The sequence below is a fragment of the Pteropus alecto genome, unplaced genomic scaffold (assembly GCF_000325575.1).
Source record: "Pteropus alecto unplaced genomic scaffold, ASM32557v1 scaffold3, whole genome shotgun sequence".
NCBI lineage: Eukaryota > Metazoa > Chordata > Mammalia > Chiroptera > Pteropodidae > Pteropus > Pteropus alecto.
Window position 1 is genome coordinate 51,158,601 of NW_006442484.1, and position 14,091 is coordinate 51,172,691.

A 14,091-nucleotide genomic window follows, 5' to 3' on the forward strand; every position below is an offset into this window, starting at 1 on the left:
TCCACAGAGTTTCTGGTTTAGTAGGTTTAGGACAGAGATCAAGATTCTGCATATCTAAGAAGTTTCTATTTGATACTGCTAGTCCAGGGACCACACTTTGAACTAATCTAGAGAAAATGCCTAAGAAAATTGACCATCTTTTGTAAAAATGGCCTAGTGGAGAAATCAGGGTCAAAAAGAGAAGTGCCGAGTTTGAGGTAACTCTTTACCTTTATATTAACTCTACTCAAGATTCAAATACATGAAAGCAGCACAACTCAGAGGAAGGCTTCCCTTGCTTTGGCAACTTGGTTATCCAAATCTGTCTGCCTTCTCCATGATCACATATCCTCCATTAGGGTAGCCTGCCTTCCTACCCACCTCCCTGGTCATTATAAGAAGCCCTAGAATGAACATTCCCATTTAAAGTAAAGAAGTGGGGGAGAAATAGTGCTATGTAACTCTAGACGTCACCCATGCCACCTAACTTTACTAATCACTCAGTTCTTCAGACATACATCCATAAACATAAAACAACCAAGAATCATTATACATTTGAGCAAACTCAATACTTCAAATGCTGTTTCCGAACTGACTAACAGACAAAACATGAAAATTTTAACTATCATTATAGAAAATATAAATGAACCTGATCAATGTAAAAATTATAAAAAATGGCTAAGGGAAGAGAGTATGTGCTAAATTTTACCTTTCATAAGAATAACAGTGCTATTCAAAGTTCCAATGATTAATGAGATTAAATAGAGAAACTGAAGAGTATTTAGAAACTTTCATAAAAATTTGAGGGATTTATGAATAGAAACTGAATAGTAACCTAATTGTTGAATTAAATCTAATAATTTAATATGTGGCCTTTTACTTTGTCTTTGCTTATTACTTTATTTCTGGTAATTCTAGTATTCATTTCCATTGTATTTTATCAAAGTATCAATCCAAAAAACAATAAAAAAGAAAAACTAGTCTTTTACTTTAATTTGAAAAACACTAATAAAAAGTCAGCATAAAATATCTAAAAGTTAATAAATAAGAAATAAGAATTCTAAGAATTAAAAAACATAAACCACTCAAAATTACTCCCTTTTGCCAATGGACTTGGGGGTGGTACAAGGAATTACATTATAGCACTTCTCATTTTGTATTATATCTGTGTGTCTCTGTGTCTATTTCCCCCCATGGTTTATAAACTTCTTAGGGGCAGAAACTAGTAGTAATTTTATCCTCCCTGCATCTAACAAATTGCCAAACATATGAGTCATTTAGTATATGTACTGAAGTTAATTAATACCTAAAACCGTAACTGAATAAATGCAATATTTAAAAAAATCATTGAAAACAAAACAAAATTTAGTTTGACAGCTTTGTTGAGAGATAACCTAGACTATGAGCCTTGGAGCTCTAGCCTGGGTTCTTACTTTGTCACTTACCAGCTATGTGGACTAAGCTTTAGATTTCTCAGCTATAAAACAGACCATTTACCCTGACAGAGTCAGTATGTAGCCAAGAGTGAGGTAATGCACATAGAAGGCTCAGCATAGAAGTAATACATGTTACCTGTTATTTTTCTCTAAAACTTAAAACCTGAGGGGTAATGACAAAACTAACCAATTTTACTTACAGATAATCCATTTTTCCATTGCATCCAGAGAGAGATATTCGCAAGGCATCTTAAAAACAGAAAATATACATTTGTGGTTAAAAGAAATTCTTTAAAAAAAAACCTGTACTGAGTCAGTCTCCTTCTGACTCCTGAGAATTCTTACTACTTAATTCTTGGTTCAAATACCACCACAACAAATTTGAGAAGTTGGATAAAAGTTTTATAACCTATATTTAAACTTGCTGTCCATAAAAGACAATGAGAGCTGTGCTTCTTTCATATTTACACACTTTAAACTCTTTCTTTAAAAAATACTGTTGCTAAATCATAGTCAATTTGATAACTGACAACTTCCAAATTTCCCAAGTCTATTTCAGAGTTTTCAGTATTCCAAAGGATAAAATTTTAGTCAAGTTAAAAAAGTTTTATGTACAGGGATGCTCGTTGTCTCACCCAAATCAGTAATTATGCGTGTGTACTCTCCATATGCATAAAATTGATGTTCATATGCAAAGAGAAAAGACTGAAAATATAACATCATTTTATAATGATTTTCTCTAGTAAGATTTGAGGTGATTTTTGTTTTCCTACTGAGCATTTTATAATAAACTTCACTAGAAGAAATATTGCATCAGAACTGCTTAATTGATACTTTTTTTTAAAAAATCAATTTTGCTACTTTCATTCAAAAGGAGAAAAACAGAACCATACGGTGTCAGACTGTGCAGGATTAAGCATTGTACTGGGTGCACTGATGAGACTCAATAATTGGGCATTCCTCCACTGGTCAGCTGAAAGATTCCTTCGAGGATATACCATCTGAAGAGAAATGAGTGCATCTGAAAGAGACTAATTAAAATAGGAAAAAAGAAAGTTGAGGAATAAAAATGGTTTGTTTCCTCTTCCATTCAAATTCCAGTTACAACTGCTTTATGTTTTTAACTGTACCATCTTAAAACAACAGAGCCTATTACAGCTATGTTCCACATACTATCTGAGGTGGGTCCCGAAAACTATCATCTATTTTATTTTTTTAATTTCATATAAGCTATATAGCTTTTGCATTCCTGGGCAAGAGCTTAGCTCAGGAAGTCATATTATTTTCTTAAAGGTTAAAATGTTTGGTAATCTTAGGATCTTTATTTCAAAAGGGAAAAAGAGCCTAGTGTCATACTTCTGTGAATCATTTACTCTGATAGTACTCACTGGAAAGACGACACAAGGGTTTTATGACTTACTGAGCTCAACATGTTTCATATTTCTCCAAGAATGCCTTATAAAAATAATCCACAGTATCATTAATAAATAACTTCTATTTGCCATTTGGCCTATTAACACAGCTTTATCATTGAGGTATTTAATGTTTCATCTCACCTTCTTGCTTGCTTTTAACGTTCTTTGCTATTATTCATCTCCGCTTCCTAAAAATTTTGTACAGAGTGAATCTTTAATCTGGCTGTTCATAAATTGCCAGGGGAGCTTGTTCTGATTACAGAATACGGGGCTCCACCTGAAATCAGAACCCCTGGGAATAGAACCCAGGACTCTATTTTTATTATACTCTACCAAGTGATTCAATATGTTTTTTAAATTAATAAAATTGAAATTAATTTATTTTTAACAAATCCTAGCAAACACATGATACATTCAGATACCATAGAGCATCAGAAAAATCATGATTAGGAAATAACTGGTCTAATCCAAATGGTCAATTCTACTCAAGTAATTATTAATAGTCTAGTATATGCTAATGACTATGGAGAACTTAAAAAAAGAGATCCAACAGCCTTTAAGGAAATTTCCATCACCTAAGTGGAAAAAAAGAACCAAAGCTAAAGTGGCTAAATAAAAACAAGGCCATACATGACTGGTGAAAAGTCAGAAATGCAGTCAGAGAAAACAGGAGAGAAGTAACAGAAGACAGTTTTAGGTAAGGAAAAAGCACTATCAAAATCAGATAGACAGATGGCTATGATATACTCTGTACTTTGAGAAATCCTTACATTTTCATATACAATACTGGTATTTATTTCAAAACTGATGTCATTCACTAGCCTATTTCAAACTAATGATTCAACTAATTCCAAGATATCAAACCTATACAAATTTGTGGGTCCAACACAGCTATGCAAAGAAAATAAACTAGAAACACATCTTCAGATTTTTCATGAGTAAGATAACTGCAGGAAAATTCTTGATGTTAACTATGTATCAAAAAGAGCATAGATTTGTACAAAATACTGTATTATTAAAAATTTTATCAACTTTCGAAGAGAACAACAGACCAAAATACTATTATCCTGGGATTCAGTTCTGGTTCTGCAACTTTTGCTGTCAAATGGCTTGTCGTTTCACTTCTCTAGCCCTCAATTTCCTTATCTATAAATAATAAAGATGTATGAAATACCTATTAATTTTCTTGACGTGCTTAGGAACTATGGTTCTTCAAATGAGTCCTTGCAGAGAAGCCATAATGGCAAGGCTCCTTAGAACCAAAATTATCTCATTAAGAACTATTTTTTTAATATATCATAAAAAAGATACTCCAAATTCTTTTCATAAAACTGTAATTTTTTTCTCATTAAGAGGGTATATTATAATAATATAGCTAAAACCTATCGAATACTATGTATCTAAATACCTTTAACGAGGTAACATATTTAATCCTTGTAATAATCATATAAGGTAGGTACTATTATTATTCCATTTTTACAGATAAAACTAATGTAGAGTGAAGTTCGTTAACTAACTTGCCCAATATTACAGAGTAATTACACAGTTAGTAAAGTTGGGATTAGCACCCAGGCAGTCTGGTATGATAGGAGACATTCTCAGATACCAAACTTTATTACCTCTACATACTATATTGAACCTAAAAATTATAATGGATCAATCTATTCCTCTGTCTCAATACAGTATTTGGAAATAACTAATTAGTTCTTTTGTTCACAATTAGATAAAATCATGAATGCCTACTATTCATGTCCCATTATAATTTTTTCCTAAAAGAAGTTTATCAATCTAACTATCCACATGTAAGCTATCCCACATGTCTATTAAAGCACATCTAAAAATCAGCTCTTACCTTGCTATGGGGTACGAATTCTTCCATCATCTTCTTCAAAGGGTTTTCATAATCCACAATCATCTGACCAAGGCGTGGGTATTCTCGGTCACTTAAAATTAAGACATGCCAAATTTCAATGAGTCATAAGCCATCAAACTGAAAATTTCACAGAGATTTTTATAACACAGGTCTACCTTGCTCCATGGGTCATTTCGTGAGCGTAGTTGTACAATCCAATGATTGCCTTCCTTTCTTCAATTCGAGACAGCAGTATCATTAGTGTTGTATAAGTTATGATCAAATCTAAGTAGTTCTTTGTTAAATCAAAGTTTACAGTCTAGAAAAACACACATCAATTTTAACTCATTATTTCACAAACTTTTAAACATGTGTGTACACACACATATCTTCATGGCAGTTACTGAAAGCTAATAATTTTCTAGTTATTTATTTTATCATCATTTCTGAAATTCTAATTATTTTCACTAAAAGCATGTCTAAAATTTGGGAGTTACAAATAAAGTTTTATGTTTATGAAACAATTTCATGGATGAAAAGGAGTTTGTAATCATCCTATTCAAACTGATAACAGTTTATAAGGATAACCAAACACAGATAATAAGAATCACTGGTGCCAATCTCACTAAGAAAAAGGAATGTTAAAAAAGAAAATAAAAAGGTTCATCATTAAGTCAATAAGACATTTTTCACTTTGACCTCCTATATTTAAAAATCATCTTACTGAGAAATATTCTATCTAATACGCCTTTTACAGGAAAAAATATTATCCATTTAACTTTTCTTAATGGGGCCTATTATAAAATACTGAAATTAACGACTATTTCCAATATGTACTAGACTTATATTCAGAGACAGATAAACTAAGTAAAAAGAGAGAATACATTTTAACTCCTTACTTAAAAAACAACTACAAAACAAGCCAAATTAACAATGCTTAATAAACTTTCTCTATAGAAAATCACTCGGTCCCCTTAGTTTACTAGAAACAGAGAAGAAATTGGAAAATCTTCTGAAAATAATACTTACAATATCAAAGAAGACTTGGCAAACATCAATAGTATTCAGCAATTCACAAACATGGTCCTGAAAATAAAAGTTTATTTTAATCTTTTACCAATATAAATAATATTAAATTCAGAAAATACATGCAAATCAAATGTATCTTAAAATATAGTTCTAGAAGGATTCTAATTTTATTATCTATTAGAAAGCAACTTGTACAATGAACAAATAGCAAATCTACCTCTGAAATGTTAAATTTTATATATTAAAAAACATACCTTAAATTCCATAACATCTACAAATGTGAAGTAATACAATGCCAGATTTTTCAGAATCTCTGATTTTTCTTTCTGGAGTTGTGCAAGCTGTTGCTGTTAAAACAAAATTAGAATGTACTGTTCACTGAGAATAAAAATATTTAATTTTACTACAAACTACCTTCTTCTACGACTGCTATATGAAAGCACAAGCTTTTAGAACAATATTTCTAGATGATTAAGGCTTTTTTAAAAAAACCAAACTACTTGAGACAGTAACTGCTAATAGTGATCAGCAACTGACAGTGAGGCTATAAAACGAATCAAAGCAGATTAGTACCAAACTGTACTACTATTAAGGAAAATTGGAACATGTTAGGAAAAACTAATTTTCAAATGAACTTTTAAAAAAATTAAAAACAACTCATGAGCATGACATTACTTGAAGTGAGAGAAAAGATGAAAAACATTATAACTTACACTACAAAAAACAATATGCTTTATAAATTTGTAACTTACCAAAAAGAACATCCAGGCAAAGCCACGTTACGCATGCAAAATAAAATGTAGATACAAACATAAAATACAGTAACGGTTCCCTGACCAGATCCACAAACATAATAATACATTAAACAAAAGCAAAACCACAACAAAAAAGAAATGAGAAAGAAGCAAAACCAGAGTTAAGACACTGGTAAACATGAAAGAAGGAAATGTGAATACAAAAGACAAATATTATTTCAATCAATTATATTATTATATTTACAAGTTCTAAATTTTCTTTTTAAAACTATTAATATAAATTCTGAAAGAATCCAGCCACATCTAATGCCCTATATCATAAGACTGCCAGAATTCCAATAAAACATTTGGAACCTTGACACCGAATGTCTACAGAAAAGCAACTTCCACATCATTTGGGAGCTTGTTAGAAAAGAATCTCAGGCCCACCTCAGACCTACTGAATCAGAATCTGCCTTTTTAACAAGATACTCAGGTGATCTGGATGCACATTAAATGTCTGAGAATCACTTATCTAGAACATAAGATGAGCAAATATGGGAAAGTGGTTCAAAATATTAAACTTGCTCTCAAAGCTCACTGATTTTGAGGGCCTCTTACAGTTCTTACTTACACTTACACGGGGGGTTGGGAAGAGAGGTGCCTCTATATATAACTGCATTAAACCATGATAAAAGCCAGAAAATTTACAGCAGTGAGCATAACATCAAGAGAGGAGTCTGGTAGACCAAACTATTACCAGGTAAAGTACCCTAAATATTGCAGTCCTTGAAGATATTTAAAGAAGTAATTGTGTCTGAAAACTATGTGTAAATGAAGTATATCATTTCTGCCAAACAAATTAAGACATATACTTACAGTGATGTGTAAATGTTTTTAGCTTTATTTATAAAAGTAGCTGAATTTATTTTGAGCAGTATCTATTTCAAAACAAATGTTCATATGTACACTTTGAATCATTACCACTCATACCATCAAAAGATACTTATTTAAAAATGATTCTATTTCATCAAATTATACTACCTTTACCTTGTTCAACATTAAACATTTACGATTAATGTCTTAGTCCTTTTTTTCCTTTTCAGTACTTTAAGTTTGCATTTTAAAAAATAAATGGTGAAAGTAGACTGATAATAATAGGATAAGAAGCAAGAGTATAATTTGGTTGCTACAGGGCTTAATTATTAATAGTGCCTCCTTTCAACTGCAGTGTCCTAGTTTGAACAAAACAATGACATCATTTTATTATGATCTTTAATGATTTTTTTATACAAACTCTCATTTTACATATTAAGAACTTAATGCCCACAGAACTTAAAAGAAGCTTCCCAAAGTTATATAACTACTTAATGACAAGGTCAGGATTGGAAATCTCCTAATAAAATGTTCTACCATTCTACATGCCCACCATCTCCCTTTTTAGTAACAAAATCTCATTATGGTCTAAATACATTCAACTTTATTCCCCCCCAAAATCATATAGCTAAAAAATTTATTGAACAGATATCTGAATTCAAAATAATTAGTCATGTTTTCAAGGCCCTACACAACTTGGCTCTAATTTACCTTTCCTATCAAAATTTCCCCTATACCCATTCACACACACTACACAGTAGCCCAAACTATTCACTATTTTTCTACACACATCTCATGTTTTATTTACTGTTACCTTTACTGAGATGTTCTAATTCTACCACTTATACATATTCAAATTCCCTGTCTCCTAAACCACTTAATTTAAATGCTAACCCCAATTTCAAGGAAACAATTTGATTGAACTTCTTCCCTGAATATAAATAACATCTCCCATTTTTCTACACACATCTCATGTTTTATTTACTGTTACCTTTACTGAGATGTTCTAATTCTACCACTTATACATATTCAAATTCCCTGTCTCCTAAACCACTTAATTTAAATGCTAACCCCAATTTCAAGGAAACAATTGAACTTCTTCCCTGAATATAAATAACATCTCCCTTCTCAAAATGCACATAATTTCACTCTGTAGCATGACAATCTCCAAAACTATAAGATAGTGTGCCAAACTCAATTTTTTTTAATTTCCACAGCCCATATCATAGTTCTGTACATAAAGAAATATGCAATAAAAACATCAATCAGATGAGTGAGAATGACAAATTTAAAAGACCTTTTTTGTCAGTATCAGATGACATGTTTTGGTAGGTGAGGCTAGAAAGCCTATCCCTTATTCTGCTACCATAGCTAAATTACTTAACCTCTCAGAGCCTAATACCCTCATCATCAAAATAGGAACTGATGATGTGTAGAGTTAGTCAAGATAATGTACATGAGAACATCTAACAGTGCCTGGTACCCAGAAGCTGCTCATTAAAATATTAGGCAAATAAGAAAATGGGGCTCAACGACCACTTTTTAAAAATAAGCAAAAAATAAAAGTTATTTTAAATAATCCCAGTACTACTCATAATACTTCTAAGAGGAGCTTATAGTAACCGAGCATGCACTCTTTGCCAAATATTCTACAAGTATCTCACACAAGACTATCAATATATTTATGAGATAGTTACAATTATGTTCCCTACTTAGTGAAAATAAATTCCATTAAGACTTTGCATTAAAAAGTTCAACTATAATATCAAAGAAAAATGTGTCATCTATGGCCATGCCACTCTGAACGTGTCCAATCTCATCTGATCTCGGAAGCTAAGCAGGGTTAGGCCTGGTTAATACTTGGATGGGAGACCACCTAGGAATACCAGATGCTGTAGGCGTTTAAAAAAAAAGGATAGAAAAATGTGTCTACAACTCTCTCCAGCTTCAACTGCAAAAAAAAAAAAAAATCTGCATGTTAGTTTTTAAGTGAAGGAGAGTAAAACTACCAAAAAAATATTTAACTTTAGGTTCAACATCCAGAACAAAGTTTTCTTAATTCATCATCTCATTGTTCTATAAATAAAAAGCAGGAAATGGTTTAAGAACACTGATCGGTAATATATTGATTTTACAGAACATTAGAAAAGAACAATTTTGAGAGAAATTGATTCTATTCACTCTTAAAAAATATATCATGAATATATAGGTTACCTATATTAGCAAAATATATGTACAATGCTTTCATTAAAATTTCTAACTAGGGATCATTATTAACATTCAAGTAAAATGTGTAAAAACTAAAAATAGGATAAACAGCCATGAAGATCACAAAATAAGATCATATCTTCATTCTGAAAAATGTTGGTAATTGATCTTGGTACAATTAAAAAATATTTTCCACACAAAAATAAGTATCTAAAAAATTGAAATTTAGTATTTACTAGTTTTCATTCTCTCAAAGAAAAAGTACTGACAAATTACAATGAGGAACCAGTGCCTAAGAGAGCCAACTCACTGATTTTCAACACAAAAGAATGTGGCTTTAGTTCTTTATTCACCTATTTAATTAGTACTTTCTTTCATTATCAAACTTACTTATGCCTAATAAATTATTTTTCTTGATGTAAATTATGCTAGTATTTTGTTCTTCTTAAAAAACAACGAAGTATAAAAGTTTGGTTTCGGGGAAAATTTTATACAATTTCTTAGTATGATATTCTAAACCAGGCTTTTTAAAATAAAAGTTCTGAGAGGCTATTTGGATAAACCTCTTTTAAGGGACTCTCTAGCTACCACCCTAGTCATCAGCTCTCATCTGGACTACTAAAGCCTATCTGGTCTCTGTACATCTGCTCTTGCCTCTTCAGTCTTCTCCACATAGCAGCAGGAGAGTCGACATTTTAAGGCAACATACTACCCGGAAAAAATGAATCCTGTGATGGTTATGTAAGAAGTTAACACTGAGTGAAGAGAATATGGCAACTCTTTATTGTTTTTGCAAACTTTCTTGAAGTCTAATATTATTTCAAAATAAAAGTTTTTTTGTTTTTAATTCTTATGGTTTCCCACCACATTTAGAATAAAACACAAAGTCCTTACCATTGCCTCAGAATAAAAGTTAAATAGGACCTCAGTCTATTTCTAAGACCTCATCTCTTTCCATGCTCCCTCGGCCTCACACAGTACTGGTCATACTGGTCTTCCTAATTTGTTCATCAAATTCATCAAGCTTGTTCTCATCTCAGAGCTTTTGCACTTGCTCTTTTCTCATGTCTGGGGTGCTCTTTACTTCTTCACATAGCTCTCTCTCTCTCACTTCGCTTCTCTTCAGAGAAATCACTGTTGAACATTCTTATCTAAAATAGTCTCCTTACCCTTGTTACTCTCTAACATCTCATCCTGCTTTCTATTTCTTCCTACCACTTATCTCCAAATGAAAGTATGTATTTATTCATTTTGGCTGTTTGTTGTCTAACATCCCAACCTGACTTTAAATTCCATGGGGATAAAGAGGTTTGTATTATATCCTGATGTATTTCCAGCATCTAGAATACTGGCACATAGTGACGCATTATAAATAAATGATCCTCAAGCTTCTCAACATAAAATTCATGGAGTCAATTTTTGAAGTGCACTGTTGATTACAAATGAATGCAATATCAGGTATCAATTCATGTCACAAATGAATTTATGTATCCTAACAAAGAAGTGATTTAATCCCTTGAATGAATCCCCAAAGTTGGGCAAAACATGTCATTATGTCCTTCCAAGATAGAAAAGCATGAAAGAATGGAGAAACATCTAAAGAGAATGACACATTCATATCAAATATAAGCAAATCTCCAAGGATTACCTGAAAATCCAAATTAACACACAAAGATTAGTCATTTTAAAAAAGGTTCAGGATTCTATAGGACTTTTCCCTTTATCATATACAAATGACTCAACTGGCAGTCAATATTTCAGAAATGCATTTTTCTGAGCAAAGAATACATTTTAGGAAAAGTTATCCTAATACTTGCCTAGTAAATAAGCATTACTGAATATCTGAGATTTGTTACTAGATTGAATCCTTATAACTACTTTCCAAAGTACATTTTTTTATTGTGGTAAAATATGCGTAACAAAAAATCTACCGTTTTAACCATTTTTAAGTGTGTAGTTCACACTTAAAAATACATTCAAACTGTTGTGCAGCCATCACCCCCATCTATCTCTAGAACTTTTTTCGTCATCCCAATCAAGGTATATTTTTACCCTCATCTTCTAGATACAGAAACACATTAGAAGAGTAAGGTAAGATGCCAATCTAGGTCAATGAGATTTCAAAGCTCAAAACACTTCTTCAAAACACTTCAACATTCAAGTTGCCATACAATGACACAAAAGAAGTATAGGGACAAGCAAAGATAAAGCTCTTCTGTTTACAGAAAATACTTGTATTTAACTGTAGCTTTACCGATCTCTCATACTGAATCTTTTAAGAACTCCTCTAATATATTAGAGGGCTCTTTTCCAAGTTTACATTGCTAGTTACCTGTTTAAGTCTGAAAAGGAAAGAACAGAAGTTTTATATTTTAAACAGAAAGGCAAAAAAGTTCAAGGATATATCCATGACTCTTCGTAATAGGACTTTATTACTTCTCTCATTAAGAGTATGTTCCCACCCTTACAATCTCAGCTCGCTTTGTGGCTTGCTTAGGCCAGTAGAAAGCAGCAGAAGTGCCACTCAACTTAAAGAGGTCTTACAGCTTCAGGTTTGCTCTTTTTTGGACATAGTGAGTACCAAAAGCCTTATTTCTGAATATACTTTATTTTTTTCTAAAATATCTGGTTGGTTGCTCAAAATCATTTGTTTTTATAGTTCTATGAAGGTATACTTTATGTACCATAAAATTGATCATAAATGAACAATAATTTTTGTAAATTTATACAGAGCTGTGCAACCATCAAGTCTAGCCAGTTTTAGAACATTTCCATTATACCCAAAAGTTCCTGTGTGCTTATTTACAGTTAATCTCACTCTTATCACAGCCTTAAGCAACTGCTGATCTGCTTTCTGTTTCAGTAAGTGTGCTTTTTCTAGACATTTCCTACAAAATGGAATCCTACAATATGTAGCTTTTTGTACTTGGTTTCTTTCACTGAGCCTAATGTTTTTGAAGTTCATTAATACTGTAACATGTATCAGTACTTTGTACCTTTTAATTGCTGAACAGTATTTTGTTAAATGAATATACCACACTTTGTTTGTTTATTCATCAGTTGGTGGATATTTAAACTGTTTCCAGTTTTAGGCTATTACACATAATAAATGTTGCTATAAACATTCCTTTATGTAGATATGCACTTTCATTTTCTTGGGAAGATTCCTAGTTCTCAGGTGTGATTCAGAGATGCAAGTGATATGAAAAGTAACCTCTAGGTAAGCGGAGTAATATTTTCCATTTAGTCAACAAATGTCCCAACCTATTATATTGTTAAATCATGTGGGAATAGCTGGGGATAAAACCATTAATAAAACTCTGTCCCTGCTCCTAAATATGAATATAGTCTAGTGACAAATGTGTGTATAGATATACAGGTGACTCACTTTTTTAAGGTAAATATTAGTTTTAGAAACTGGTTACACCACAACTAACTTCTAGGTGCAACATTCAAAGATGGTGAAAAACTACAATGATTAATTCCTACATGCCTGTCAAGACAAAGACCCTCATCAACTGGTAATAACATGAAAGAGGTTAAAAACAAAACAAAACAAAAACACAATAGTATGAGAAAGGCTACAATAACAAAGGATAGAGCTTCTAAGCACTGGTGAGGATGGTGAGCAAGACGGGAAGTTAAAAGAAGCCTTGGAACTGAGAGGGCATTTAAAATTATTTTTGTTAAGTGATTACGTGTTGACACGATAGGTGGTTCACATTAAGTTTCGCCACTGGCAGGCCTGTAAACAGGAATAAAGTTTATGCTTAAGCTGCTTTGGCTTCTTTCTGAACATGTGTTTTCCTTGGGAGATTTGGAGACAAGGTGAAATGACATCAATAGAAGAATAATTTCCGCTTAATTCCTTTAACTCATCTCTACCTGGTATTATGTTCCTATACTATTTCTTTATATCTCTGACCAGCTCTACAAGAGTAGTGACTTGATTTGTTTATTCACTGCTGGATCCCCTCTCCCAGAATAGGACTTGGCTCATAGAAGGCACTCAATAAATGTTTTAAATAAATAAACATAAAGGGAGTCAAACATGTGGTGACAGAAAGAAATCTAACTATGGGAGATGAACACACAGTGTAAATATGTATATATACACAAACACATGCCTTACTGTTAAAGCATACAGCTGAAACTTATTAGATTTAGTTAACCAATGTCGCTATAAAAAATAAATTCTTAAAAATAAAATATAAATAAATAAATAAATAAGCAAGCAAGCAAGCGACTAGTGGAGGGGACTCTGGAAACACATACATGCAGTACTTAACTTAATTTGAAAGGGTTAAAGAAAGTTTCTCTGAAATGGTAACATCTAAAGATAGACTTGAAAGACAAGCAGAAGTTAACCTAGTGAAAGGAAAAGGGAGGAAAAGATTGTTCCAGATAGTAAAAACAGCATAAATAAAGGCCCATAGGCAAGAGAAAGCATGGCCATTTGTGCCATGCAAAGTGTACACATATTCTCCTAAAATACTCTTTAAAAAAATAAAGCAATTATACGTTTTTATTTCTCCATGTTCTATCCTACACCAGACCATGAG

The 14,091-nt window shown here is 32.1% G+C and overlaps 1 protein-coding gene and 1 pseudogene across 1 annotated transcript in view; one reads left to right on the forward strand and one right to left on the reverse strand.

Annotated features, from left to right (window-relative positions):
• NCKAP1 (NCK associated protein 1) overlaps window positions 1-14,091 on the reverse strand; it is an 89,067-nt gene that overhangs the window by 54,310 nt on the left and 20,666 nt on the right. The window contains exons 3-8 of the mRNA XM_006921264.2: window positions 5,966-6,058; window positions 5,712-5,768; window positions 4,859-5,001; window positions 4,683-4,773; window positions 2,309-2,446; window positions 1,616-1,664 (exon numbers count right to left, since the gene is read on the reverse strand). Coding sequence (XP_006921326.1) covers window positions 1,616-1,664; window positions 2,309-2,446; window positions 4,683-4,773; window positions 4,859-5,001; window positions 5,712-5,768; window positions 5,966-6,058 — 571 coding nt within the window. The remainder of the gene's footprint in view (window positions 1-1,615; window positions 1,665-2,308; window positions 2,447-4,682; window positions 4,774-4,858; window positions 5,002-5,711; window positions 5,769-5,965; window positions 6,059-14,091) is intronic.
• Window positions 9,104-9,222, forward strand: LOC112470700 (annotated as a pseudogene).